Source organism: Lindgomyces ingoldianus (genome assembly GCF_010093535.1).
Source record: "Lindgomyces ingoldianus strain ATCC 200398 unplaced genomic scaffold BDR25scaffold_91, whole genome shotgun sequence".
Classification (NCBI taxonomy): domain Eukaryota; kingdom Fungi; phylum Ascomycota; class Dothideomycetes; order Pleosporales; family Lindgomycetaceae; genus Lindgomyces; species Lindgomyces ingoldianus.
Genome location: NW_022985252.1, coordinates 34,846 through 61,760, shown reverse-complemented (window position 1 = coordinate 61,760; position 26,915 = coordinate 34,846). Strand labels below are relative to the sequence as shown.

At 44.6% G+C, this 26,915-nt stretch overlaps 8 protein-coding genes across 8 annotated transcripts; 5 read left to right on the top strand and 3 right to left on the bottom strand.

Moving 5' to 3' along the window:
• Nucleotides 1-2,532, bottom strand: BDR25DRAFT_133007 (acetyl-CoA synthetase-like protein; the record flags this gene model as incomplete). Its single annotated transcript, XM_033683874.1, has 2 exons — nucleotides 2,276-2,532; nucleotides 1-2,215 (listed from the first exon to the last, which is right to left on the bottom strand). A coding segment is annotated over exon 2 (2,210 nt), but the record flags the coding sequence as incomplete, so codon positions are not given.
• A 649-nt stretch (nucleotides 2,533-3,181) lies between these two features.
• Nucleotides 3,182-4,296, top strand: BDR25DRAFT_347706 (uncharacterized protein; the record flags this gene model as incomplete). Its single annotated transcript, XM_033694301.1, has 2 exons — nucleotides 3,182-4,100; nucleotides 4,277-4,296. 2 exons carry the CDS (start codon nucleotides 3,182-3,184, stop codon nucleotides 4,294-4,296), a joined length of 939 nt encoding a protein of 312 aa, XP_033539388.1.
• Nucleotides 4,297-5,479: 1,183 nt separating this feature from the next.
• On the bottom strand, nucleotides 5,480-9,625 carry BDR25DRAFT_387890 (lipid A export ATP-binding/permease protein msbA; the record flags this gene model as incomplete). The annotated part of the gene is made up of 2 exons (XM_033698076.1): nucleotides 8,539-9,625; nucleotides 5,480-8,477 (listed from the first exon to the last, which is right to left on the bottom strand). Exons 1-2 carry the CDS (start codon nucleotides 9,474-9,476, stop codon nucleotides 5,480-5,482), a joined length of 3,936 nt encoding a protein of 1,311 aa, XP_033539387.1. The 5' UTR covers nucleotides 9,477-9,625.
• A 318-nt stretch (nucleotides 9,626-9,943) lies between these two features.
• BDR25DRAFT_274364 (alpha/beta-hydrolase) lies at nucleotides 9,944-11,183 on the top strand. The gene is made up of 3 exons (XM_033687403.1): nucleotides 9,944-10,327; nucleotides 10,401-10,945; nucleotides 11,002-11,183. The coding sequence occupies exons 1-3, from the start codon at nucleotides 10,072-10,074 to the stop codon at nucleotides 11,062-11,064; spliced, it is 864 nt and encodes a 287-aa protein (XP_033539386.1). The 5' UTR covers nucleotides 9,944-10,071; the 3' UTR covers nucleotides 11,065-11,183.
• Nucleotides 11,184-13,681: 2,498 nt separating this feature from the next.
• On the top strand, nucleotides 13,682-14,857 carry BDR25DRAFT_363956 (uncharacterized protein; the record flags this gene model as incomplete). Its single annotated transcript, XM_033696812.1, has 9 exons — nucleotides 13,682-13,698; nucleotides 13,758-13,791; nucleotides 13,845-14,024; nucleotides 14,088-14,120; nucleotides 14,161-14,235; nucleotides 14,299-14,373; nucleotides 14,430-14,474; nucleotides 14,608-14,669; nucleotides 14,722-14,857. 9 exons carry the CDS (start codon nucleotides 13,682-13,684, stop codon nucleotides 14,855-14,857), a joined length of 657 nt encoding a protein of 218 aa, XP_033539385.1.
• Nucleotides 14,858-15,648: 791 nt separating this feature from the next.
• On the top strand, nucleotides 15,649-17,600 carry BDR25DRAFT_308257 (amidase signature enzyme; the record flags this gene model as incomplete). Its single annotated transcript, XM_033691001.1, has 6 exons — nucleotides 15,649-16,119; nucleotides 16,156-16,182; nucleotides 16,231-16,489; nucleotides 16,680-16,848; nucleotides 17,042-17,161; nucleotides 17,243-17,600. Coding segments are annotated over 6 exons (1,389 nt in total), but the record flags the coding sequence as incomplete, so codon positions are not given.
• A 488-nt stretch (nucleotides 17,601-18,088) lies between these two features.
• On the bottom strand, nucleotides 18,089-19,404 carry BDR25DRAFT_274360 (pyrroline-5-carboxylate reductase). Its single transcript, XM_033687402.1, has 2 exons — nucleotides 19,198-19,404; nucleotides 18,089-19,140 (listed from the first exon to the last, which is right to left on the bottom strand). The coding sequence occupies exons 1-2, from the start codon at nucleotides 19,268-19,270 to the stop codon at nucleotides 18,275-18,277; spliced, it is 939 nt and encodes a 312-aa protein (XP_033539383.1). The 5' UTR covers nucleotides 19,271-19,404; the 3' UTR covers nucleotides 18,089-18,274.
• Nucleotides 19,405-20,546: 1,142 nt separating this feature from the next.
• BDR25DRAFT_320661 (uncharacterized protein) lies at nucleotides 20,547-21,007 on the top strand (the record flags this gene model as incomplete). The annotated part of the gene is made up of 2 exons (XM_033691920.1): nucleotides 20,547-20,669; nucleotides 20,711-21,007. The coding sequence occupies 2 exons, from the start codon at nucleotides 20,547-20,549 to the stop codon at nucleotides 21,005-21,007; spliced, it is 420 nt and encodes a 139-aa protein (XP_033539382.1).
• Between the last annotated feature and the right edge of the window lie 5,908 nt (nucleotides 21,008-26,915).

The following is a 26,915-nucleotide window of genomic DNA, read 5'->3' as shown; positions in this document are numbered from 1 at the left end:
TGGCCATAGGCGTGGAAAAGCCGAACTCGTGGAGCCCAGGTGTTCTTGACGTCTTCCGACATTTGTTCGCCACCCAGCACCAGAGTTTGAAGCCCGGGAACACTGTCTGGATGGAACGTCCCAGCGAACGAAGGAGTAAAGAATGCCCAGTTCACATGCGCTCGCTTCATGAAGCCTGGAAGATCATTCATACGCTCATCGTCGGAAGGAATGCAGACGCAACCGCCAAGCATTAGGGGAGCTAGGGTCTCGATTAGGGAAGCACCAAACGTGTACGATGCGAACTGCATCGCACGGGTACTCTGATTGATCCCAAGTGCAGGGCCCCATTCAAGAGCACACGAAGCCCATCCTCGGTGCTCGATCATACATCCTTTGGGTTCTCCCGTACTACCGGAGGTGAACAGGATGTACGCCAGATCGTTCGGTTTTGCGACGGGTTTAAGCTGAGTCTCGTCACGAGGAAGGGACTGTATCAGGTCGTCGTTAACAGCAATGCAATGACCTATGGCGGTACGCATAGTATCAAGGTGAACCTTAGGAACCAGCGCGATCTTGGACTGACTTTGCTGACATATGCTGACGATCCTGGCTGCTGGAAGGGAGGGGTCGATGAGGGTGAATGCGCCACCAGCCTTGAGGACTGCAAGCATCCCAAGAACCGTCCATTTGGACTTGTTGAAGCATAAGGGTACCGCCAGTCCCATATCCAAATTGAGAGATAGGATGTATACCGCGAGACGAGACGACAAATTTTCGAGTTCGGCGTATGTCCACTGGCCATCCCAGGCAGATACAGCGGGTTTTTGAGGAGTATCGGTCGAAAATCGAGAGATTACGTCGTGGATGCAGACTTCGCGGGGTTGAGGTTGGGTCGAATTCCAAGAGTTAATTTCTGCGCGGTCTTCTGGAGTGACCATGTCCAGTGACCTTACAGGTACGTCGACCTCGGAATTAGAGAAGCACTGAATCAAAGCCCCTAGTTGTGTAAGGAACCGGTTGATTTGAGGAGTATCGATGACCCTCGGATCGTATCGAGCTGACAATGACGCCCAAGCCTGGGACATATGGCAATGGATCAAAATGGCGCGGTCGACATAAGGTGCGAACCTATCCGGGGTGACTGTAGGGCGATATAGGGCGGAACTTAACGCATGAGTAATACCTAGAGCAGTCACTGCCAGTACAATTTGAAATGCACCGGCCGCCGATTCTTCGCCTTCGACATTGGCAAGAGGTCGGAGGCCAGTCTGCTCAAACTCATGTACAGCAGTGTCGTTCTCGGCGACTGCATCCATCAAGTGCGAAATACTCATTTCAGGCAAAATTCGCGTGCAGACAGGCACCAGCGCCCTAGTGGGACCGTCAACTAGTTGCTCTGACCCGTCAAGCACAGGAGACCGCTCTGTTATAGCGCCGAAAAGCACATCTTCATTGTGAGTATAGCGCGAAAGAAGCGCTACAAGAGCGGCTCGACAAATCACTGTGCTTGGCCGTTTCTGGTGCGGACCAGTGATACACGAGAATTCGTGCTGTGCGCGAGCATCCGGCTGAGGCACAACCTTGACAGACGACAGTGCTGGAAAGACAGCGGCGTTGAAGCCGTCAAACCGCTGTTGCCAGAATCGCGCTGCCCTTTCAGAGTTCTTACCGAGCGACTCGACCATCGTCTTTAGTCCCCCAGAGGGCTGGAGCTCTCCACCGATATAGGCGGTATGTACCATGTCCAGGATGCGCTCCTGAAAGGAGTTGTCGAAGTTCGCGTAGCTAAATGTCCAAACCAAGTTGCGCCGCTTTCCGTCAGATGACACAACTACCGCGAACCTGTTCCACTGGGACTCGTCGATAGCGGCGGCTTTCTCCTCTTCAACGACTTTATCAAGGTCCGAAGTCTTGACGTGTTTCCAAACCATCGCCTCGGACAAGATCGCTTGGAAGCAATCTCCAGAGGAGGACATGAATACGCAAGTGCGGAAGGCTGGAATCAGGTGATGCACCTTCTTCCATGCTGCGGCCAAGCGCTCGATATCGGTGTTGTTAGTAATCTCAAGGAGGACATGGCCGACTGCCTCATGCTGTTTGCTCGCACTCCATGCCACCACGTCCCGTTGAAACGGCGTGCATGGCAGGATGTCTTCAACCTTACCTGGATCTCCACCAAACTCGTGAGCCAACTGCTTGCGGACCGACATATCGAGTACTCCTTCCATTGTTACTGGATCTTGCTTAGTATTCTCATACGTAGATAGTTATCCATCGTCGTTGTTCTGCATACTCTAGTTCTTGTGAATAGACGGCGAAAAAGCTAAAGTTCCTGTTGGAGGCACCGACTTGCAGTCAAAAAAAAGGTATGAATCGCCGTAGCAGCTCGTACATCCATAAACGAGGCGTAATTCTATGTAATGTACGCATATGATATGCGCAAGGATACACAAAACCAGGCTCGTAAGCGTGCACATCGCCAACCCTCTATTCAAGAAAGACTGAGTGCTACCCAACCCCCGGTACCCCTGCTCTGGGACCCTCGTTGTACGAATGCTGCGCTACACTCAGTATCCATCTGCAGCCCGATGTTGTATGTAGTGGGATGGCCAGTCGCGGTTTTCGGCATATTGCGCGGAGAACGCACGTAAGCATGCTGATCTAAGGATGGAAACTTCACTGGATATTTCCGAGCTATAATTTAGGATCGACCCGCTAGCTGCCGTGTCCTTAGCTCTTGCCGTTGCTTGGGAAGCATCGCGAGATTTAGCATCTGTGTATCATTGCAAGGTTCAGCATCCGTGTAGCATATCACTCGCACGACACCATGAGGGCCTGAACGACCCATACCAGGTTCTAATTACCGGTGTGAGACCTTGGCTCTATTTTGTTGCTTGTGCAGTAGTGATCCATGCGGTAGGATTGCCGGTTGACTCCTCATACGAAGCTGTTGGTTTTTTTTTTAACTCCATGAAGGATCGGCTGGCTGGTAACTGACTCCCACTACAGGTGCCTGCGGGGAACTTGAAGCACTTTGCTTTGATTTGCTCAGACGTGATGTTCGTGTAAAAGTTTGGCCGCAGATTATCCCATTATATGAGTCGTTCCGTTAGAGCCCGAAGCTGAATGAGACGGACACAAGAGGTGTGATCGAGCCGACATCCAGGACAACAGCTAATGTCACCTGTATAGCGTGACTATGGCTATTCGTTGCAATATTCTGATATATGGCGGCGGTGGTGAGGAGTTTCCATACGTCGGATCAAGAGAGAAGCTGACAATCTCTCCAACAGCCGTCGGCTCCGTCATAGGGTGGAGACTTGCGCAACAGGCCTCAAATCACGTATCAGTCGTCTGTCGTTCCAACTATGAAACTGTCAAGAGGTCTGGATACTTGATACGATCGACTATTTGGGGTCATGGTCGCTTCTTACCTAGGCAGGTCTGCCATGTAGACACCTTTGGCGAGACACTCTTCTCGAAGCCAGTCGACTATATTATCTGCACCAACAAAGTCCTGGATGACTGGTCCACCATTTCAAGGAATCTGAGACCACTCGTAAAACCAGGCACGACGATTGTGTCCGCACAAAACGGCATGAATGTCGAAGCGCCGCTAATCGAGGCATTTCCAGACAACACTGTCCTCGCAATGCTGGTCAACACTAACTGCACTCAACTTCGCGCAGGCTTCGTTGACCAGGCAGCTGGTATAAACAAATCCCCATTCCTCGTTGGCATCACCGGGCGGAGTGGACAAGGCCATCGGGCAGACAGTGCCCGACGCGATTTTCTTGCTGCAATGGATCCTTGTATCAAGAGCATAGAGAGCGTATACAAGGAGCGATGGAAGAAGTTGATCTTCAACAATGCATGGAACTCTACTACTGCGGTCTCTGGTCTCAATACTCACCAGCTTCTCGAAATCCCCGCTGCGATAGAAGTCGTTCTGGAGCTTGCAGAAGAAGCATTCAATGTTGCTCTGGTAAGCGGTATCGATATTGAAGAAGACTTTCCATTCCAAGTGGTCGATGTTGCAAGGAAGACCGCACCGATTGTACCTTCCACATTACAGGATGCTCGCAAGAGACGCCCGATTGAGCTGTCTCCAGTGTTCGGTAAGTGAATGTCGCGGTACACTCGTTGCCCAGCAGAACACTAACATTGAGCAACAGGATATATACTATCACAAGCTTCCAGAGTAAATGTACCGGTTCCACGCACAGCTTACATGTACAGGACATTGCAAAAGCTCAACCAAAATTTGTTATAGTAGATAAATACAAATATGTAGCATCACCGCTTTTGCTGTGAAAGATCTTCGGCGTCTAGTCCACCTCCCAGCAACCCGTCACGTCCAGCTCCCGTTAGATCTCTGCAGACCCATCTTTCACAGAGTGACTCATCTCCTTCCTGGGTCTTTGGTACTGCTCATCATGAGCGAAATATCGCCCTGCAATTAGCAATCAGTCTCTGACAAATGAAAAGCGGTGATAAACAAAATTCCTTCCGCAATAACAAAGGTGTGAAGAGGATCCAATCACGCCAGATTAGTGCCGTATTGGCAATACCCACTAGCAAATGGCAGTGCGAGATGGTGAGCTACCCTGAGAGGATCTCCCCCATCAGACTACCCTGCGGCTAGGGCCTTATGCATCCCCTGCATTCCGTGTGGCACAGCTCACAGGGCTCCAGTCGGGGCCACAAATTTATGCAATGTGAAGATATGCCGGAGAATAGAGAGACATGGAGTAATGTAAGTTAGTACGGCTGCCTACCTCCGGCGAAGTCAGCGATTCAATCATAAGCAGCGCAACGTCGCTCCGAAATGGGTCGATATGTTAGGACACATGTCAGGTCATCTCACTCCTTCCTTTTCTCACCGACTACTGTAATTACCCGCGCCTTATCCCAAATTGTACGCCTGAGAGTAAGCTTGGGAGTACACCTGACACGAGAAGAGCTGTGTCGGCTGCTTCGCTGGTTACGTGAAGAGTCTTACTGCAGCAAGGCCCACTCACCTAGTCCGATCAGAGACATCTTAATATTTGCAGTATGCTGCCGATCGATCAGGCCATTGGAAATGGTAGTGATCGGTCCGTTGAGTACACGAAGACATGAAAAAGCAGTAGTGTGGAGGGTCCCACAAAAAGCTCTATATTTGGTAGAACCTCCAAGTTCTTGGTGACCTGGTGGATTGTCTACAAGAGAGTCTCGTAGTGATGGAACCCACGCGAATCTTCTTCGTTAATCGAACAAAAATGGAACGATGAGAGTGGTGATTGGGCTCCCCTCTTTGCTTCTCTTAGATGAGCTAGGTTGCATCCGTAGACTCTTAACGCCGCTGTCCCAGCGGATACCGCTAAGAGTATTTTGCTGTCCTGACCTCTGTCGAGTGTTCCACATGATGAACAATGCTCCACCCGTGCTTTTCTACTCGTCCGTAGAGCTCGCCATGCTGTAACCGAAGAGCAAACAATGAAATTCCATATCTATTTTACCGATCCAAAGCCTGTGCCTTACACATATCCCAATAAACGCCTTTCTTCTGTATCAATTCACTGTGCGTGCCATCCTCTAGAGTTACACCTCCCTCACCCATGACAATGATGCGATCTGCACGCTGCACCGTCGCCAATCGATGTGCGACCACAATGATCGTCAGCGCCCTGCTGCCGCCCAGCTGCTCGATAGCCTTTTGTACTAAACCCTCACTCACGCTGTCAAGACTATTGGTCGCTTCGTCCAACATCAACAGTTGCGGGTTTCGCAGAAGTGCTCGCGCAATACACAAGCGCTGCTTCTGGCCGCCCGAGAGACTTGAGTGCATGCCTGCAGAGAGGGGCGTATCGAAAGATTGAGAGAGTGACACGACAAAGTCGTAGATTTCGGCTGCCTTACATGCGGCGTCGATGGCGTCTTGTGGAGTAGCGGATCCGGATGGTAGCCCGAGGATGAGATTCTCTCGTACTGTCCCGTCGAAGAGGGTGGGCTCTTGCGACACTAGGCCGCATAGGCTGCGGTAGTGTGATAGAGGGAGGTCGGTGATGTTTTGGTCGTTGATGAGAATGGAGCCCGTGTTGACGTTGTAGAAGCGTTCGAGCAACGAGATGATGGTCGTCTTGCCGCAGCCTGATGGGCCTACAAAAGCCACAAATTGTCCCGGCTCAATAGTAAATGAGAGATTTCTGTAGACTGGTACGTCTCGAGTTGGGTATTGGAAGCCTACGTTGCGGAATTCGAGTTTGCAACCAGTAGGTTTGTCGTTGTCGTTGTCGCTCTTCTTGGCAGAGATGGATTCAGAACCTTGTCGATAAGCGATGATGCGGTTGGCTGCTGCAGTAGCATTGGCAACGTTCGGTCCAATCGCAAGGAACTGTCCGGCGGCTTGAGCGCCGTGGATGAGCGCGGCGTAGATGATGAAGAATTGCATAGAGTCGTACTCTCTAGTCGCCAACAGTCGGCCTCCGTACCAGAAGCCGAGAGCCATCGAGCAGAATTCTAAGCTGTCGCTCAATGCGAAGACGAGGATAGTGAACCGAGCCTTCAGGAAGGCATCGTGGATATGTCCATCCAACAGTGACTTGTATCTTTTTGAGATGGCGTCTTCCAAAGTCAGAGCTGTAACGGTCCGGAAGGAAGTGATTGCTTCAGCGGCAAACTTGGTCGACTCTGCAAAGACTTTCTCATTCATAGCGACAAATAACATCTCGTAGCGGATGCGGAAGAAAGCCGCAATCAGAATGACTGGAAGCGAGGCGAAGAAGATCACTAGGCTCAGTTTCCAGCCAAAGATGAAGCTGACGATGGTACAGCCCATGAGGTTAAAGATAGCAATGAGCGGGAAAGCTATATTGACACCCAGCAACTCTTGAAGCTGTTGAGGATCGCTCCCAAGCTGTGCAGTCAAAGTGCCGAACGAGCGGTCTTCGTCGTCGAACCAATGAATCGGCTTCATAACAACGCTTTCAAAGTAGCTTTTCCTGTACACCGTGCTAACGCGGAAAGAAATTGTGTTACTGAAGTAGCCGATAGTGGCGTAGGAGATGGCCGCGGCAATGGCTAGGATAAAGAGCATCAGAGCCCAGAAACTCCCATCGTCTTCTAATTTGTGTTTGTCGGTTTCTTGAAAGACGGTGATGATGTGCGAGAAGAGCCAAGCTTGTACGGGTACAGCAGCACCTGCGCCCATCGCGCCAGCAAGTGCAAAGAAGTAGAGAAGGTAGTAGCGCTTCTGTTCAATCAACAAATATCCGACCGATCGGAAGGATACTTTTGCTTTCACTTTGTGCAATACGCTGTTGAGGCTCTTTTGCTCCTGCACAGAGTCTTGCTGCTTTTCGGGATGTGACGTCTCGGACTCGCCTTCTTCATGTTGAATCAGTGCTTCCTCTTCGTGGTGGCCAAACTCAAGGGTTGATGCCTGAACAAGGTCAGAGTAGAGGCCGCCTTCTTTGGTTACTAGTTCATCGTGTGTCCCCTCCTCGATGGCCCTGCCTTCTTGAAGCATAACGATGTGGTCAGCACGTCGGATTGTGGACAGACGATGCGCTATGACGATAGTCGTCCTTCCTCTAGATGCACGGTCTAGAGCTGCAGAGACGAGCTGCTCACCGCGAACATCGATCGAACTCGTCGCTTCGTCAAGGATCAGGATCTTAGGCTTTTTGATGATGCTGCGTGCAATGGCTAAACGTTGTCGCTGCCCTCCTGATAGTTTGATCCCGCTCTCGCCCACGACGGTGTCGTAGCCCTGGGGAAATTTTGAAATATATTCATCCGCGAACGCTTCTCTGCATGCCTCCTGAACCAGCTGAAGCTTCTCTTCGCGTGGCGCATCCTCCCACTGAGAACCAAGAAGGCCTTTGGACACGTTCTCGAAGATGGTCTCGTTGAAAAGTACTGGCTCTTGCTGTACGAGACCGATCTGAGACCGCCACCACTTGCGATCGATCTCCTCAAGGCTGCGCTCACCGACCAGGATCCGGCCGGCATTCTGAAACACGCCAGCCTCGCTCTTCACGCCACTCTCGCTCTTCTCTTCAACTTTGTTCTCCTTGATCCCCGTTGAGTCGCTCGTCTCCGAGCCGTCTGTTATCGGGGCTTCGACTTTAATCTGAGTCGCTGTGGCCGCATTGGAGAGTGCCTCGTTGATGTCCGATAGCTCATACCACCTTTCCAGCAGCGCGACAATTGTACTCTTTCCACAGCCAGAATGACCGACAAAGGCGGTTACTTGCCCACTCTTTATCGTAAAATTGACACCTTTCAAGATCTCTGCCTCGGGTCTGCTGGGATACGTGAATCGCACGTTCTCGAATTTGACATCCTCCTCAGCCTTGACATCGGGTGGCTGAAGCCCGCCGGGCTTCGGCTTCGGCGCATCTATAATTTTCCAGACTGAGACTGAAGCGGAAGAGGCTCGGATGATTGACTGCAAGGGTGTGAAGATGTTGCCCATTCCTGCCAGGACAATTAAGACCGCGAACAGGACACTGTTTATAGCATTGTTAGGCAAAAGATAATAATACGAGCGGTGGACTTCCGTAAACTTACGTGGTAAGATTGCCGACGCCTGGGATCAAGCCCTCTGAGTAGAACTTGACGCCAGTCCAGAAGGTAAGTGCCATATTTGCGTACGTGGCAAAGAAAGCCGGCCAGAACTGCATCGACACCCAGATGGACAGCTTAGACCCGGATACTTGGGCAAGGTCCAGGAATTTACTGTGCCATCGCATAGCCTCCTCTTCAGCACCAAGCGATTTGATGGTCCGTATCCCTCGGAGGACCTCGCCAGCTACACCAGATGCCCCCGCATTCATCCCCATTATCGAAATGTAGTGCTTCATAAGATGAGGCGTTGTGATCCTCAGCATGGTGGTGACAAAGATAATGACCGAGCTTGATACAAGTGTCAGCCTCCACGAGTAGACGAAGGCAATGGCATAGGCCGCAATCACAAGTGAGAAGCCTTGCACCATCGAGCCCAATTTGTCTGATATGGCGAACTGAATGGTGTTTGCAGTATTCGTCAGGGCGTCGGTAGCCTCGCCCGCCGGCAGCTTGTCGATGAACTTAACGGGGAGCTCGAAAAGCGACGAAAGATACGCGAGGCGCAGCGCCGCCGAGATGCGAATGCCGCTCATGCGGAAGGCATACGTTGAGACGTATCCGAGAACGAACTTGCCGATAAAGAGCAAAAAAAGGTAAAGGGCGTTGCGATCCACGCCATGGCGGAACTCCTTCTCGGTGACGGCTGATCCCGCCGTGAAGTAGCCCGTGAAGTTGCCGACAAGCTTGCCAAACACAATGGTCATAATTGGCAGCGCTGCGCCTGCACCCGCAGAGCAGGCAGCTGCTAATGTCATGAGCAAGCGGTCGAACCAAGTGGCATAGCCCAAAATTCGCACGAACCCGCCCTGGCCGAGCTTCTTCCGCCGGGCCTTGCCCACCTTTGACTTCTGGCCGGCGGAGCCCTCTCCAGAGTTCGCCATGTTGTCACAACAGGAACAAAGAGGTATTCCGACCAGAACGGATTTGATGAGGTAGTTTACGAGAGCTCCTTATGAAAAGGGGACTAAAAACGGTTTTATTGAGGCGAGGCACAGTCAGTGCGTACGAAAGGGGCCCAGTTGGTTGTGTTGGCTCTTGATGAGGTGTTGTTGAGAGCACGTTAGGGGGTCCGAAAACGGTTTTAGTGCGGCGAGGCACACTGCATACGAAAGGGGCCCAGTTGGCCGTGTTAGTGCTTACAGCCGGTGCAGGGATGCCCTGCACACAATCATTGCCAAGACGCGGCAGGCGTTGCGGTACGGTCCCCGCAATTGACCCTGGCTGGATTCCTCCGGGCCGTTCTGTCTTCTTCCCTTGCCGAGTCCCCATACAATATGCCCACGCTCTTGGTAGCCGCTGCGGGCCGCTGTTAGCGAGTGAGACGACGCGCTCGAAGGTGAAGGCCAAGGCCACAGAACCCACTACAGACTGACTTCGAGGCTCAGTCGCGTTGCTGTGCTCTCATTGGAATCGCTGCTTATTAAAATCGTCCGGCTTGCTCTCTTGGTCTCCACCCCTCTGCATTTGTCTTTTGCTATGACTTTTCTTGAAGCGAATCCTATCCAGCTGCAGAACGCTCCCGGCAACGCAGCTCCCCTCTTTCTTATTCACGATGGTGGAGGCACTATTTTCAATTATTTCATGTTGGGCGATCTCGGTCGCAGCGTCTACGGTATCCATGACCCCAAATTCGAGAGCGATGACGGCTGGGCAGGCGGAATTGTAGAGATGGCGCAAGAATACATCACATTCATCAGGACGGTGAGGAAAAAGGGACCGATTGTTCTTGGGGGTTAGTATAGAGTTATCAACGCCTTTCGCCCCGGCTCTGCACAAATCGCTTACTTGAACATCTTTGTTGAAAGGCTGGTCGTTGGGCGGCCTTGTGTCTCTCCAGATTGCGCGGCAGTTGGACGACGAGCGGCGGCACACCGAGCATGGCACCCAACCTCTTTTCGCCGCCGGCATCATCCTCGTCGATAGCCCGTATACGCCGCCATGGCGAGAGTACCGCGACCGTTTTGTCAATTTCGAGCCAGAATTTCCGAGCTGGACTCCCCAGTCGGTGCGCAAAAACGTCATGCGACGATTTGAAGTCTGCGATGAACTCATAGGCAACTGGGAACCTCCGCGCTGGGGTGCCCGTGTAGATGAGAGTGGAGGTGAGAGCACTCTGCAGGGCAATGGCTCAGGTCAGCGAGTACGACCAGTATCGGCATGTCCACCCGTTGTGCTTCTCAAAGCTACGGCACGCGTACCGCTGCCGAAGTCGAGGCCAGACGGACTTCTTAATGTAGATATCAATCGAGACGATAAACTGCTAGGTTGGGAGCGTTATGGGGGTGATTTGTTTCAAACAGTGCACCATGTTTTCGGGAATCACTTCGACTTGTTTGACCAAGATGACAGGGTAAGTTTCGAGCTTATCACAGTTCTTGCAAAGCATTGTTAATGTAGAGAAAACAGGTTAAAGCAATCACAAATATTTTAAAGGACACATGCGCAAAATGGGAGAGATCCGGTTTCTAAGGTCGACTAAGTTGGACGGTCGATGCATTGGTTACTCATCAGCCATAGCAGTTTTCGGGACCGACGAACACCTTGGTGGCGGCAAATTTTCTCTCTCTTGATTGAATAAGCAAGTTTCTTAAACCACATGCTCTTCTTCCTTCTAATTGATTCGCCGTTAGGTAAGACTTTGCGAGGAACAATAGAGTACGTATTGTGCTAAGACATTAGCTTGTGTACACCTGTTAGATATGCGCACCTACTGTCAAGACAGGAGGAACGCTGGACGAAAGCTGCTACATAGTACGAGCAATAAGCCCGAACAGTATGTTGCTGCAAATTGCAGCATGTTGCAGCATTTTGCAATATTTTGCAACGAATTGCAGCATGTTGCAAGCTGGTCGCGCATAGGGCTAGTGCGCGAGGGACTCGGACCGGAAAAACAAAGCCGAGCAACACGAGCAGAGCAGACAAAAGAAAAACAAAACATCGATCAATCAATACAATCAATCATCATCCCATACATCATATGCAAAACCCATCATTCATCTCAGGAAGCCTAGAAACAGTGCTTCAATCTGACAACACCTAACTACTAACAACACGCTAACTACTAAATTTCTCTCTTCTTAACATTAACTATTAACTATAAAACATAAGCTTAGCAGGCAAATTAGTAGTAATTAAAGCAAGGATAATAAATTAAGTAAATTATAAAAAGCTAAGGTTTAATCTATATTAAAAGTAAGAGAATTAAAAGCTTCTATTACAACATGCTGTTACAGGAGGCAGTTAATTGTTAATTAGAAAGTTTAAATTACACTAGAAGCAAAAGGTTTAATTTAGTCTCTTATGTAATATGCTACTATATAAAACCTTGTGTAAAGAGCTTAAATTAAAGTTCTTTATAGTTAAATAAATACTTAAGCTAGCTCTAGCGTAGCCTATATTATAAATTAGATTATAAAGAAGTAACTAATTTTTACTTCTATATATATAAAAGCAAGACTTAGATTATCTAGAAAAAAAAGAAATGTTAATTAAAGCTATTATTAATTTAAATAAAGTGTTTGTAGAGAGAGAAAACAGCTAAAAATAAGTATAGATCTTCTATATACTATTATAAAAGTAGAATTATAAGATAACTAAAAAGATAGACATAAGTAAAAATATAGTGTAGATATTCTAAACCTAGTTCTAGTATAATAGCTAATCTAAGCTTATTATAATAGAAAGAGATCTAAAAGCTAGATAGAATAGCTATAGCACTTAGTTGTATATCTAGACTTTAAAAAAATTCTTATACTAATCTTAGCTAAAGATACTCTCTATTAGATATATAAAATGCTAATATATACTACTAATTATACTACTCTATAGCTAAATAAAATAGTGTTACAAGAAGCAATTAATTAACTTGTAGTAGCATAGATAGCTATTAAGAAAGGCCTAGATTTAATCTCTTATACAATATTCTATTATACAAGACGTTGCGTAAGAAGCTTGATTAGAGGTTCTTTGTAGATTAATAAGTACTTAGGGGCTAATTAGTACGCTACTAGCCTAATCAAAGTTCGGTTGTTGTCTAGTTAATGTAATAAGGTAGGCGCCCCGCCTGCCAACCCGATACTATACAACTTTCCCTACTGTACTAAAAGGTACGCACGAGAATACTTAAGCTAAGTATTCTCGCATAGTATAATATATATATAGATAATGCTAGAGCTAGCACTAGCACTAGCGGTTGTCTCTAGTCTAGCCTAAACCTTTATAAGCAAGAGAAGGCTACGTGGTTGACTGTGCCTACCTTGTTACAGTTGACGCGCGAGCTAGCCTCTGCGCGAACCAGCTCTGAATTAGTGTCAGATATGCGCACCTACTGTCAAGACAGGAGGAACGTTTGACGAAAGCTGCTACATAGTACGAGCAATAAGCTCGAACAGTATGTTGCTGCAAATTGCTGCATGTTGCAGCATTTTGCAGCATTTTGCAGCATTTTGCAGCATGTTGCAGCAAATTGCAGCATGTTGCAAGCTGGTCGCGCATAGGGCAAGTGCGCGAGGGACTCGGATCGGCAAAACAAAAAGCCGAGCAACACGGGTAGAGCAGAAAAAGGATTGATAAATCAAGACAATAAATCAATCATCCCATACATCATATCCAAACCCATCATTCATCTCAGGAAGCCTAGAAACAGTGCTTCAATCTGACAATTAGATTCGGTTCATAGGCTCTAGGGTTAGGCTAGAGCTGTTGTTAATAGTCTTCAAGTGTTGTTTAGAGATAATATGCAAGCACAGTATACTGTCTTCTGTTATACTGTAACAAATAGATTATAAGGTGGTGCTTAAGTAGCTAGTCGACTTTCTAGACTAAATTTAATTAAATATTTTTAGTATACACTTAAGAAGAAGATCTGTAAAATGCACCTAGGGTTAGAGAGCTAAAGGCTATAGAAAGCTAATAGAGAGGCTTTTATTAGAGCTGCTAAAGAACCTTAGCAAGTCTTACTTAAGAATCTTACAAAGAAGCTAATTAATTTAGTGCTAAAAAGAATAAAAACAGTTATAAAGGCTAGAGACTAGCAAATAAACTACTAAGATAGCCTAGCAATTAAGCTTAGAAATCTACCTTTAAAATGTTAACTTTTCAGGTGTAAACAAATTAATATGTACTAGATAGAACGTGGCTTAGCCCACAGCAGGATAGGGCAGGAATCCCGGTCTTCCCCCCACCAATCAAAGCATTGTTCCTGCGCCCCTGCCGAAACAGATAAACACGGGTCGATCCCGTTGTCCTAGGATGCCTTCAGTCGCACGACTGAATGTCGCTTCTTAGCATGCGTAAGTGGGATGCGAAAGAGTGGGTCGTTTGTTGACCCCGTTAAAGCGCCTCAGCCCATGCTATTAAGAGACAGGCATGTAAGAGGTGAGCGTAAAATTTGGTTTGCTATTGAGTTATGTGATCTATGCTGGAAGAATGTTGCGCCACTCGTACTATGCTTACACTAGAATACGGTGAATTTGGCCTTTTTGCCACTTTAGTCTCGCCACGCATTTTCAGGATTGCCGGACTGCGTGGGGCAACACCGTAAGCATGCAGCGATCCATGCTGTAGGGTGCCGTGCGTGTCCTAAGCTTACGGTGCCATTGGGTTTCTGTTACGGTATTTGATTTTTCAGCGAGGTTACATGTGAGAGACCCACTTCAAACTAAAAAGAAAACACTAGAATCTCGTGCGAAACAGTATTGCTAGAGCGCCGAGTTAGACTCGTTGCCGACAGTACCAATCTCATCTCACCTCTCCTTTAGCCGCAACTCCTCCCATAGGGTCCTACGAATAAGGATTTGCCTTAACTATCCTTGCCTGTGTTTCAATTGTACTAGTCGGTCGGTGAGTATGACCTGGGGAAGAGACTTCTGTGCCCCTTTGTTGCAGAAATTATCAGCACTAAAGAATAACCTTAAAGTACAGAGTATTACACTTAGAAGTCTGCAGCATTCAAACCCAATGGAAATAACGTCTATTCTAGCCCTAATTTGCTGTCTCGGCTCCGAAAACTAGTTCTTAGACATCATGGTAGTTGCGCATCTTGTCGCACGTGTCTCACGCGATATCATACCCATGTACTGCACTATTCACTCATTAGGCATAGCTTCTCTCTCGTACAGTATATAGTCAGCCCAGAGCTCTATCGAGCTCCTTAGACCTTACAATACACTCGTACAATCCACTTTGTTTGGATCTCACTACCTTGTCGACTCGCTTCCCATATGACCCCTTCTCAGCTCATGCAAGACATCTCACTAGTTAACTCCACATCCCACCAGGCAACAGAAGATGCGACTAGCGCCTGGCTAGGCTAGGCATTAATCAAATGCCCCCCTCTCTCTCTTCCTTCAGGATCGTGGTTATTTTAGTTTCTAACATTAAGTTAGTCTGACCATGTTATTTCAGCTGTTGTCGTTGGATTCACAATGCAGTAGTGGGTCTCGAGCATACCTTCTACGCAAATCTCAATACTAGTACGTGCCTAGTAAGGTCGTCAGTGATCAACACGTTGAGGTAGCCGCCTCTCATCCCGATTTGTCGCAAATTACATTCCAGAAATGGCCATTTCTGAACAAATGATGAAATAGGGTCTTGGGGGGGGGGGGGCGCTAACACCTCTTTTAGGGCTGACATAGGGAAACACCGGATATTTCCTGCGGTCACAGCCTTATTTTCGTACTCTAAGGGAATTGACGCGAATGTAGACAGTTCTTTGCACATTCGTTCAATTGCAACGAGATGTGCTGCTTTCTTCGTGCTGTGATCTTGGCTGCGCTATGCGGTGCACAAGCATTCGCGCATTTGCAATTGAGGAATCAAGCTATTTCCCTCCTAACATCACGTGAAGATGAACTCGTGTTCAAGCTGGGTGACAACACATATCTTGTTAATACCAAGTATCCAAAGGCCATTTTCACTTGGCGTTTTGGGGGGGGGCGGATTCACCATTGTTTCCTTTTTCCGTTTTTTTCACGCATTGCTTCGGCCTTACGTCGGCGGCTTTTGGAGGCCCGGTTTTGGCGTTTTTTGGCATTGGCGGTTTTTTTTTCCAAGGCCTTGTTTGTTGCCTTTGCCTTTCCTTCACTTGTTTCTAAGGGCGTTCTTGGAGAGTCGGCTATTGACTATCTTTCAAGCTCAGGAGCCGAACACGTCTTGCTTGACACAACAATCTCAACATCCTCGACCAAGGTAGCCAAGTCGCCAAGTCCACTGAAGCTGCCTCCTGGACCCTATCTAGCAACAAGTTCCGGTAATGTGATCAGCTTCTCAACGGTATACCGCCTTTACAGCGACGACCACGACAACTTTCTGTATGGCTCGTACGAACCCAACGATGGCACCGGTAGCTACACAGCCATTGACCACAGATTTCCTGGATCTGTGTTCGCGACTATTCCGGTTCCTTCGCGCTTGTACTCTCTTTACGACACTCGGCCCTTCGCGGGCTTCAGAGTTGGCGTGAAGGACTTGTTCGACATGAAAGGCTTAAAAGCGTCAGGCGGATCTTTAGCATGGCAATCCATCGTTGATCCTGCCAACGCGACAGCGCCCGCACTCTAGCAGATCATTGAGCTGGGAGGTGTTCTTGTGGGCAAGTCAAAACCTGCACAATTTGCTTCTGCAGCTGATCCTTAGAGCTGGGAAGACTTCAATTACCCGTTCAATCCTCGCGGTGACGGATACCTGAGCTGCTCGGCGTCCTCTTCTAGCAGTACCTGCGCTGTTGCAGCGTACGACTGGCTCGACTATGCTATTGGAACCGATACTGGGGAATCTATGCGTCACCCAGCGGCTGTTTCTGGTATCTATAGCCAGCGTCCAAGTCAAGGAATGATTTCTCTCGAGAACGTACTTCCGCTTGGATTCGCTACTAACACAGCTAGTATCTTTACCCGTGACCCTCATTCTTGGGCACACTTTCTTGCATGAGCTGAGAAGGGGTCATATGGTAAGCGAATCAACAAGGTACTGAGATCCAAACAAAGTGGACTGCACGAGTGTATTGTAAGGTCTAAGGAGCTCGGTAGAGCTCTGGGCTGACTATATACTGTACGAGAGAGGAGCTATGCCTAATGAGTGAATAGTGCAGTACATGGGTATGATATCGCGTGAGACACGTGCGACACACTTTGCTAAGCACTGGTACGCGCCTTCCTTACATCAGAGCTCTGATATTACTGGACTCTCTCCTCTCGAAGTCCCTGACAATAAACACTACCCAAAGACTATTTTGTATCCAACCGACTACTTGCCGTTGAAGAATAGCGCTGCCTAAGAACTTCTAGATTATTTCGTTGGCAACATGTCCTCCCTTTTTGGGATGAGGGTGAAACACTTCGACTTCACGTCCAGCATCCAGAACTCCTCTGTATCCACGCAAGCCGTCATCAACATCACTGATCTTGCTATCCGCCTTGGAACTCCCCACATGGAAAGTTATCGGCAGCCGGCTCGTTTCAACTTGGGCTGCGCGTTATGGAGGTCGCTTCCCTCCTATCGAAGCAGAATTCCGCGCTAGCTGGGCTACTTATGATGAAATGATTAATACAATGCCAGCTTACAACGCGTCCCTCATCGCTAAGAGAGATGCATTTAATTGATACGAGAAGAACCTTCAGTACTCTACCAACGAATCCTGCTCCGAAAGCGTTATGATCTACGATATTAGAACCGGGGGTCTTCCCTCGTACCGCGAAGAGGAGCTCAACGTCGGACCAAACGCGACGCGTTTGGCGGTTCCGTCTCCTAGGGCTGTTCTACTAGCATTAGGTATCTGTACTATTTTTGCATGTGCCAATTTCACTGTGCCGATCGGACAGGTGCCGTACCTGTCGCAGGTCACGTTTGTGGAGGAGATGATTCCTGTTACAGTGAATTTGGTAGTGAGGAGGGAGTGCGATTTTGTGCTATATAATATAATTAAGGAGTTGGCGGATGTAGGGGTGCTGAAGGCTGTTAAGACCGGGAGGACAGCGTTTTATAAGTTCTAGTAATCGCGTTAGCAGAGAGCAAGTATGTATTGCTTAAATATTTAGTTCTCTACAGAAGCAACTGTGAAAATCTGCTCTTATGATAGCTAGAGCCTAAACTACTTATTCTATTGTGAAGTGTAATTGCGCAAACAATCTGTAAGGATCGCGCGTACAGTGGCAGGAGTAATTGTAGTACCAACGGATATCTTTACCTAAATGCAAATTAATCTTAATAATCACGCGCTTAATACATTTCTTCGCTCTACTAAAGTTAAATACATCCTGTTAAGCACGCTAAAGCAGGTTGTTGAAGTTCTTAAAGCACTGCGCTGTCTAGAAACACAGCTGTTACTATTTCTTGCTAGGTAATTTCTAAACCACGGTCTATAGGCGCCATATGTAAGAGAGAGGACCTACTAAGATGCATTCATTCTCTATACTGAATATAAGTAAGCGATTTCAAAGTCTCCTATTCTAAGGTTTGTAGAGATCGCGAAAAAATGTGTTTGGCTAATGAACATGCCCTATCTAACTTCCTACAGAGAGCGTATAAGAGCTGCTAGTATATAATAACTAGGACAAACAGAAAGCAAGAATTATAGCCTTATTTAGCTAGAGAGAAAGCAAGAACATGAAGAGTCGTCTGGCCTAACCGCCTATGCTCATTCTTCCGCTATTGTGCTAGCTGCTACAAATTCAAGCTCACATCAAGACCTCTGGTCCTTGCTACCCAGTCCCGCAGCCGCTGTGGTCGCTGTTATCAATGCATTGGAAACCACTGACCTCACTTTACCCTCCTCAAGTGCAAGGAGACCTTGCATGGTTGAACCAGCGGGAGATGCAACCTCAAATCGTACCTGCCTGGGATCTCGCCCATTGGCAAGCATATTAGCGGTTCCTCTCATAGTGAATGCCGCCATCCGTAGAGCATCGGCATGATTCAAGCCCATCGCTACCGCGCCGTCCACCATCGCATCGATAATCACACTGAAGAATGCGGGAGATGATCCGCAGACTGCTGTACAGACGTTGAATGTCGACGGCTTTACGTAGGACACTTGTCCTACACAACGGAAAATAGATTCTGCTGTAGCAAGCAGACTTTGTGACAGATTTGACTGAGGTGTCTCGATCACCGTTGTCGAGTCTCTCACGAAACAAGCCGTGTTAGGCATAGCACGCACCACAAAGTACTGCCCTTCGTCCCCCCCCAAGGCGCTTTGGATAAGTTGCGTCGTCACGCCGGCAAGTACGCTGATGATCAGCTTTCCTTCCATAGCTCTTCGCATTCCTGGTTCGTCAAAGATTGCTTGATACCATTCTGGCTGGCAGGCGAGAAGGACTGTGTCTGCTTGCTTGACTCCCTTCAAATTTTGTCGATTGAGAACCTCGACATTGGAGGTATCCTCGTAAGCTGCAAGCTTGTCTTTGACTGCAGCCACAGCTTCGTCGCGACGTACGCAAGCGACAAAGCGCTTGAACGTCGTGCCTGGACTAGGCTGCTCCTCGCTTGTTGAAGAGGATGCATTTCTCGACGCAAGTATACCAGACAGAATGGCAGTACCAAGAGATCCTGTGAACGCCTTAGTGTGAAAAGATCTCCGAACATGGCGCGGAATGAGTAGCATACCACATCCTAAGATTGTCAAGACCTTGTGCCCAGCGTCTATCTCGTTCTGGTCTGAAAAGCTTGCGGGAGCCATGGACGCAAAAGAAGGATAACTACCTTGCGTACCTAAAACAGGGCAAATGAGATTGCTGTTGACGACGAATGAATTTTGTGCGATCGCCGTAGTGTTCCAGAAACAACACACATGTGTAATTCTTCGAGGCTCGAGAACTATTGCACTGTAAATGGCACAGAAAACTACATTCCTACATAATATAAATAATTACATAATGGCGTTAGAACAAGCAAGGATAGCTAGTACAGATCCTAGTCTTCAGCTTACCCTTTAGAAGACTCGGCTAAATGTGCGGTGAGACGTGCTGACAACGCTACCCGTCTTCGCAAAAGATCCTCGCATCGTAGATCCACATTTCCGGCACAGTGTATGCATCATACATGCACCCCGTTCTTCAGAGCTAGACCCACAACAACCGAGGCTAAAAGCACTGTCAGCAGAGGAATCGCCCCGCGCTCCTGTAACACCGATCACTGCATATAACGTTACTAGGATAAACGAGGAATATCTCTTACCACTTAGCGAAAAACACTGTGCTGAGAAAAATAAGAGGTGCTTTGACTTTCAGCAACTAGAGAGCTCATGTGCATAATAGCATTGCTATAATTCTATAAAATCCACCTACATTAAATTAGAGGCTACAATAACTCCTTAGTTATTCTTCTACCTCTCTGCCACGCCTCTCGAATAAACGATACATGTATCTTTCTTAAGACAATCAAGATTAGTCATTGAGAGTGACTGCATTTCAACCCCTGAAAGGCCCTTCACCGCGTTTTCTTTCCTTGCTAGTGACTGCAAGATTACTTTTGGTTCCTCTAAGGCTCTAAGCGTTTCATACAGATTCATATTTGTACGCACACCCGGATGCTTGCCTGAAAGTGCCCGGCCCCCTTTGTCATTGGATCTTCTCCGCTATTTTTATTGTTGTGGAACCGGACGCTCTGTTGGCTGGATTTGATTCCGCACATTGACTGCCTATAGCGGCATGGCAGGTCCCCGTTCTTCAGGCATGATGACTTGATTCAGAGATAATAGTGGTATTTTCTGCCGTTGTGCACTGAATATATTGTCGTCGCGAATGTGGCGTTACCTTAGGGCTTCTTATAGATGCATATGAATCGTTTTAGGGTCGAGAACAGCCAATAGGGAAAGAGTGGCCCAAGCTAGTCTAACAAGTGGTGGATGGTAGCGACCCCCGGTTCCTTTGGGGCGTCGCTTTTACCCCGTCTCCCTCTTTCCTTTAACATCTTTCCTACGCTAATATTCTGAAGACATCCACTCCCCTGCCGTTATGCGTTCTATTGTTCTGGTTGGTAGAAATCACTTCAACGTAATTATTGCTCATACCGCGCAGGATTCTAATGCGAAAGAGCCGCTCCTAGGCCATGTGCGTGCTCGAATGAGAGAAGATAAGGTATGATATTTATCTTAGTAATGATGCCGCTAACTCGGCAGTTTATTCTCTCCGCCAGGGCTTTTCTGTCACTGCTTGCTGTTGCGGAAGCCGAGGACCTAGACTACGCCGAGCAAAAGCTCTTACCACGCGAGCTAACTTTCCATCGTGGCGAACCCGCTACACCTGCTCGTGCAACGCCTCAAGCTGCCCCGGACGAGCGCTCATCCCCTGAAGGTGCTCAACTGTCTGGAGTTCTCTTCACTGTGGGCGAGCAGAGCTCTAGTGCTAATACGGAGATGCTAGACCTTAGTAAAGATACCACTGTAACGCTAACGATAGGCTGCTCGCTATCCTAAGGTCCTACACCCCTAAAGTTTAAAAATGCGAATAACGTGTTAAATACATCTGTTGGCTTAGATAGACTAGGAAAATATACTATGAATAATGTAAGAGAGATTTCTCCTCTGCCCTACTCCTCTTAGGTAGGGGGTAACACTAAACGCTCTTTAGGGCCACTATCTAAAACCTCCTTAAACAAGAGCTAGAACCTAGCACTTAGTAGTATGTATACATAAGCGGCGTTATCACCTCCGCCTACTTATTACCTCTGTTCTGTAAAACAGCTAGACTCTCTGTACAGCGGCTATTCAACCTACAGGCTTAGGAATATACTAGATATTATTAAGCTAGGTGATTCTTTTCTTTAAGAAGATGCAGCAAGCTTTATAGAGTCCTGTCGCCATAGATAGGGACGGGAGGGACTCTAGTACCGTTCTTCTCTAAGCAATCTAACAGCTAGCAGCTCTATAGTCGAGAGAATACTTGTCGCAACGGCAGCGTTCCCAACCGTACGTAATACGTTTCAACTCGCCGTTTTTTAGGCTGTAACTTCTTAGTTTGTTAGTACGTTTTAACATAAAGAGAGAATTTAAATCTACTTACAGGGCGTAACTGTTACAGCTTACAATCCTCCTACATTTTAACAGCTTACAAGACATTACAGCGTATACAGTCTACTAAGTCCCTTATTTTACTGTAAATATAACCCTACTAGAGCTAGTTTTTTTACAGTTAGAGAGCCTAAATTATTAAGCTAAAGAGCTTATTTCTATTACAGGTAACAGTTCTTTTACTTCTAAAAAAAGACCTCTTATAATTGCAGCTTATAGAAAAGATAAATAAAAAGTTAAAAGTAATTTTATATAGTATAAAGTAAAAAAGTTGTCTAACTTGTTTCTACTAAGTAAAAGAGTTAGTAAATAAAAGGCTGTTGTTATTAGCTATAGTAACGTCTTTGCAGTAGCTGTTATAGTACTGCTGCAACTCTGTTATTTTCTACTACTTTTTATATAAGCAGCTGCTAGTAAGAAGGCTTATGTTAATAAAAAAAAGTTTTTTTAAAGCTTTTATTATAATAGTTACTACTAGGTAACTTGCGTTGCATAAGCTTTTAGGTAATGTTATTATTATTAGCTTTAGCCTTAGCCTTTATATTAACATACTCTTAAAAAACAGCTTTTATTAAAGCCTTAGCTTTTTTATGCTATGTAGGGTGCTTTCTTTAGTAGTCCTTAAACTAAATAAGATAAAGTTAAGAGTTTAAAATTATTGCTACGCAGTAATAAAATATAAGTAGCTTAATAATAAACTTCTTCTAGTATGTAAGCAACTTCTCTGTGCTAAATGCTACACTAGATTTAAAGTAGTAATTATTACTCTTACTCTTAAGTTTATTGCCTATACATAAAAGCTTAGTATAAAGGTGTTGTAGGTTAACAACAGACATCTAAAAAGAGCTATAAAAGCTGTTACCCTTAAGGTGTTTTATTATAAAGTAAAAAACTTTAAGAAACTTATAAAAGTAATTAACCTCCTTTTATTTATTTTTAGTAATAACCTTAGTAAGAGTAAAGTTACTAGGGATAGTAGAGTTTATAAAGTTATTATTAGTGCTTCTCTACTTATGTATAAACTTAGTAATAGTGTTCTTAAGCTTAAAACAGCAAAGGAGTATAAGATAAACGCTGTGCTAGCGTACGCTGCTGTTTTATATAAGATTAAGCGTCTTAAAGCCCTAGAAAAGGTTGTTGTTATTAAGAGCAGCTTAAAAAGTTATAAAGGCCTTTTGTTATTTATGTAATGCTAGCACTATATTTATAAAATTATAAAGTTTTCTAATAACTTTATAGCAGTAATAGAGGTTAAATTATTTTTAAAGAGCTGCTTAAGTAAGCTCTGCTTTAAAAGCGCTTATTCTTTTACTATAGATAACTGCTTTTACTACTAGCTAGATTATATAGCTAGCGCAGCGTATACAGTGCTTAGAGGTAAGGGGCATATTAAAATGTTAGGTAAAGGCAGAGATAGTCTTATTATTATTATTTAACACATTGTTAGCTACTAAATAATAAAATTTTAACATAATTTTAAAGTTATTAATAACTTTAACAATCTCTAGCGCTTAATTTACTCTAGTATAGTTACTATATAGGTTGCAGAAGCTAATTAGGATGTTATAGTGTTAGTAGTTAACATCTACACAGTATTATTAGTTAGTGTTTAGTTTAATAAAGAATACTAAAACGCTAAACTAATAAGCTAAGGTACACTTACTAATAAAGTGCAACACTACACCTAGGAAGAAGAAGTAGTTTAAAGAAGTTTATATATTAACACTTAACATAATTTTGCTTTAGGCTATTCTTAGCATTATTTAAATCTCCTGCTTCTGCTGCGTATATCCCTACTACACGTAGGACAAATATGTAGTGTTAGACACTAAAAAGGCAGTAAGAAGATTAGCTCTGTTTTAGATAATAATACCCTAAAGTTTTACTAATAATGTTGTATAAAAGAAAATATTATAAAGTATTACCTAGTTAATAACTACTGCTTGTAGAGCTTCCTTTTGCTAAACACTATAAAAGATAATATATAACAAGCCTATAACTTTATAAGCTACTTTAAATAAACTTAAGAAAATTTTTAGCCTGTTAGGCAAGAGAGCGCTTTTACTTCCCCTACTAATGTCTATCTAGTGCTTCTTCTTAAGGTGGTAGACAATATAAGTGTAACTGTTAACTTTTTTTACCCCTTTATAATTAACCTTAGCGTAGCACCTTCTGTAGAGCTATAACTTTATTCTAGAGGCGTTTTTTTTATTGTTATACACTAAATTAGCTTTATAAAGCTATATCTAGAACAACTAATAATTACTATGTAATTAGCTTTTATGCTTTACCTAGTATTTAAGCCTTTTTAGCTTTAACTTTCTGTTTCCTATCTAGATGTTGTTCTACTTAATAGCAAATAATACTTTATTATTAAAAGTAGAGTTATCTAGGTACTTCTTTATAAGGGCTAAGAGACTGTTAAATAGCGTGCTATTACAGAAGAAAACTAAGAACTCTAATAATAAGAACCTTAATTAGGCAAGTTAACAAGAACTAGCGTAATAAGTAACCCTAGTTTAGTAGAAAGAGCTAGCTTAAAAGAATTCTTAGAATAAAGCTGTACACTTGCTATGCTAGAGGAACTAGGACATCTAGCTTATAATAGGTAAGTTTATAGGCAATTATAATTCTTAACTAAAATTATAAAATCCTACGCCTTAATCCCCTTCTTTGCTAGCTTCTTAATTGTTGTATAAACTGTAGAGTTTTTACCTAATTATTACTCTAAAAACATAACTTTAAACACCCTCCTAACGCGTCCCTATAGCTGTCTAATAAGACCTTATATTACTAGGAAATATTGTCTCTCTAAGACGTATTACGGTCTGTAATAGGAGCTGGCTCCTACGTACGTTACGGCTCACACTCCTCCTACGTTTCAACGGCTCACGTGACTGCTACGTTCACGTATCTACGAGTCGTAGTACGTACGGTTGGGAACGCTGCGCAACGGCTGATCAGGGAGCAATGAGGAGCATGTCTATTGACTATGAGAGGCTCATAGGGAGCCTGCCTATGTAGTGGGAGCTCCGGCGCCAAGTGTCTCAGGCTGCTCGTCCGAAACACAGGCGCGACACTAGGACCATGTGCTCTCTTACGCGACACACCCCCCAGCTCGCCGAGAGTAACAAGGGGAGCTGAAAGAGAGCAGAGCAGCACAATGCGTAGACAGAGCAGCTAAAAGATCTTAGACAGAGCTGCTAGAAGAGCAAAACAGAGTAATAGAGAACAGTAAGAGAATAACAGAGAGCAGGGTAACTATTATAAGACACTTAGGGTGTAGGAGACAGCAAGCTCTTCGCACACGCAGTTAGTACATAGGAAAAAACAAGTAACGCTTTATTAAGTATGCTGCTAGTCTAGCTAGACCTAATCTATAACTTAATAAGAGCGCGAGCATGCAGCGTACAGTCTAGACGCGCCGCGCTGTTAGGGATGCCATCCTAATCCACAACGTCCTTACTAAGCTTATGCTGTAATGCTGCTAGGGTACAAGAGACTCCTAGCAGTAACCTTTAAGATCTATTTTTTTTTTACTAAAGCATTTTACAAACTGCTATATTACGCGCTTTTTAGTTACTTTTTAATCTAAGTAATTTTTTTATTTATTAGTAAGTTATAAACCTTTCTATCTATATGTCTTTTAATTATGTACTTAAGGCGTCTATAATATGTTAGCTTCTATAAGTGCTATATGTTTAAATAGTAACGTACTTCACAGGCAAGTTGCTTACACACCTAAGTCGCTTACTTTTACTAAGACCCTACTAAACTACTCTTTGTACACTAATGCATTTACAACAACACTAATTAGACATGCTAAAAGAATGTTAAGTATAGCTTACACTCTAAGCTTTTAAATAAAATATAAAACTCTTAAAGAAACATGCTATAGCTATGTATAAAGTTTCTTAAAAAATAATAAATAACTACAGCACTACACAACTTTTATAAGCTAATTCTATAGTAAACTTATAAAGGCTAGGTAATAATAAGAAGTAGGTGATTATTAAGACTATACTTAAGCTATATGCATAAAAATTTCCCTTTTAAATAGCATTTATAGCTAATATAGCTAATTCTTTACACGCTAAGCATAATGTAGGCTATGTTAGCATAAACTAGCCTTATATGTTTAGGAAGCGTTATCTAGAGCTTAAAGTAACATTTAAGCGTAGTATAACTATAAAAAAGCTTTCTGTAAAGGTTCTAAAGTAATTTAAAGTAGGTTTATCTTTATAAAGAATATTAAAGCTAAGTATAGCATCTAAAATAATAACACATATAACTTTAGTAAGATAGGCTTTATTATAGGCTAAATATTTATTAACTATACTTACGCTTAAAACTTTACTTTAAGCTTTAAATAAAACTTTACAAACATACTAGGCTAGTTTATGCTAATATAGCCTAGATTATGCTTAGCGCGTAAAGAATTAGCTATATTAGCTATAAATGCTATCTAAAAAGAAAATCCTTCTGTATATAGCTTAAGTATAGTCTTAATAATTACCTACTTCTTATTATTACCTAGCCTCTATAAGTTAGCTATAGAATTAGCTTATAAAGGTTTTCTAGCGCTATAGTTATTTATTATCTTTTAAAAGACTTTATACATAGCTATAGCATGTTTCTTTAAAAGTTTTATGTTTTATTTAAAAGCATAAAGTGTAAGCTATATCTAACATTCTTTTAGCATGTCTAAGTAGTGTTGTTAGAAATACATTAGTGTAAAAAAAGTAGTTTAGTAGGGTTTTAGTAAAAGTAAGCAACTTAGGTGTGTAAGCAACTCGTCTGTGAAGTACGTTAAAGGCAGAAGTGCTTTTTATCTAATTTTATTCTAAAAGTTATGTACACTTCTAGGCCTTTCTTCTTATTTTATATAAGCTAGAAGAACTAAGCAGTGTACTACTTAAGCATAAGAGTCTAGCTTATGTTAAGTCTACTTATAGTTATATTTAGTAGCTAAGTAGAGAAAGTCTTTAATAAAAAGCGCGCTCTTAATGTCTTTAAGATTAATAAGCTTTATGTTAGCATAACCTTATGTCTATTTAAGCAGCTAGTATACTAGTAACTAATTCCCTTCTAATACTAGGTGTAGAGTAACCTCTTAATAAGTTATTTATACCTACTTCTTTTAGTTATTATTACTTAAGTAAAGGTTCTTTTTAAGCTTCTTAATAAGTGTGTAGAGCAACTAATTGCTTGCCTACAAAGTTACTAGCTTAAGTAGTTAGAAGTCTACTATTGTATACACCTAGTTGTAAGGACGGAGCTCTGTACCACTACGCTAATACAACTAAAAAGGTGC

Excerpts from the sequence above, each read along its gene's own strand:
- BDR25DRAFT_274360 (XM_033687402.1), bottom strand. The coding sequence starts at position 19,270 with ATGGCTCCCGCAAGCTTTTCAGACCAGAACGAGATAGACGCTGGGCAC. Across the intron at positions 19,141-19,197 it reads CTTGACAATCTTAGGATGTG|GATCTCTTGGTACTGCCATT; the intron begins GTATGCTACTCA and ends AGGCGTTCACAG.
- BDR25DRAFT_274364 (XM_033687403.1), top strand. The coding sequence starts at position 10,072 with ATGACTTTTCTTGAAGCGAATCCTATCCAGCTGCAGAACGCTCCCGGC. Across the intron at positions 10,328-10,400 it reads GGGACCGATTGTTCTTGGGG|GCTGGTCGTTGGGCGGCCTT; the intron begins GTTAGTATAGAG and ends CTTTGTTGAAAG. Across the intron at positions 10,946-11,001 it reads TGTTTGACCAAGATGACAGG|GTTAAAGCAATCACAAATAT; the intron begins GTAAGTTTCGAG and ends TAGAGAAAACAG.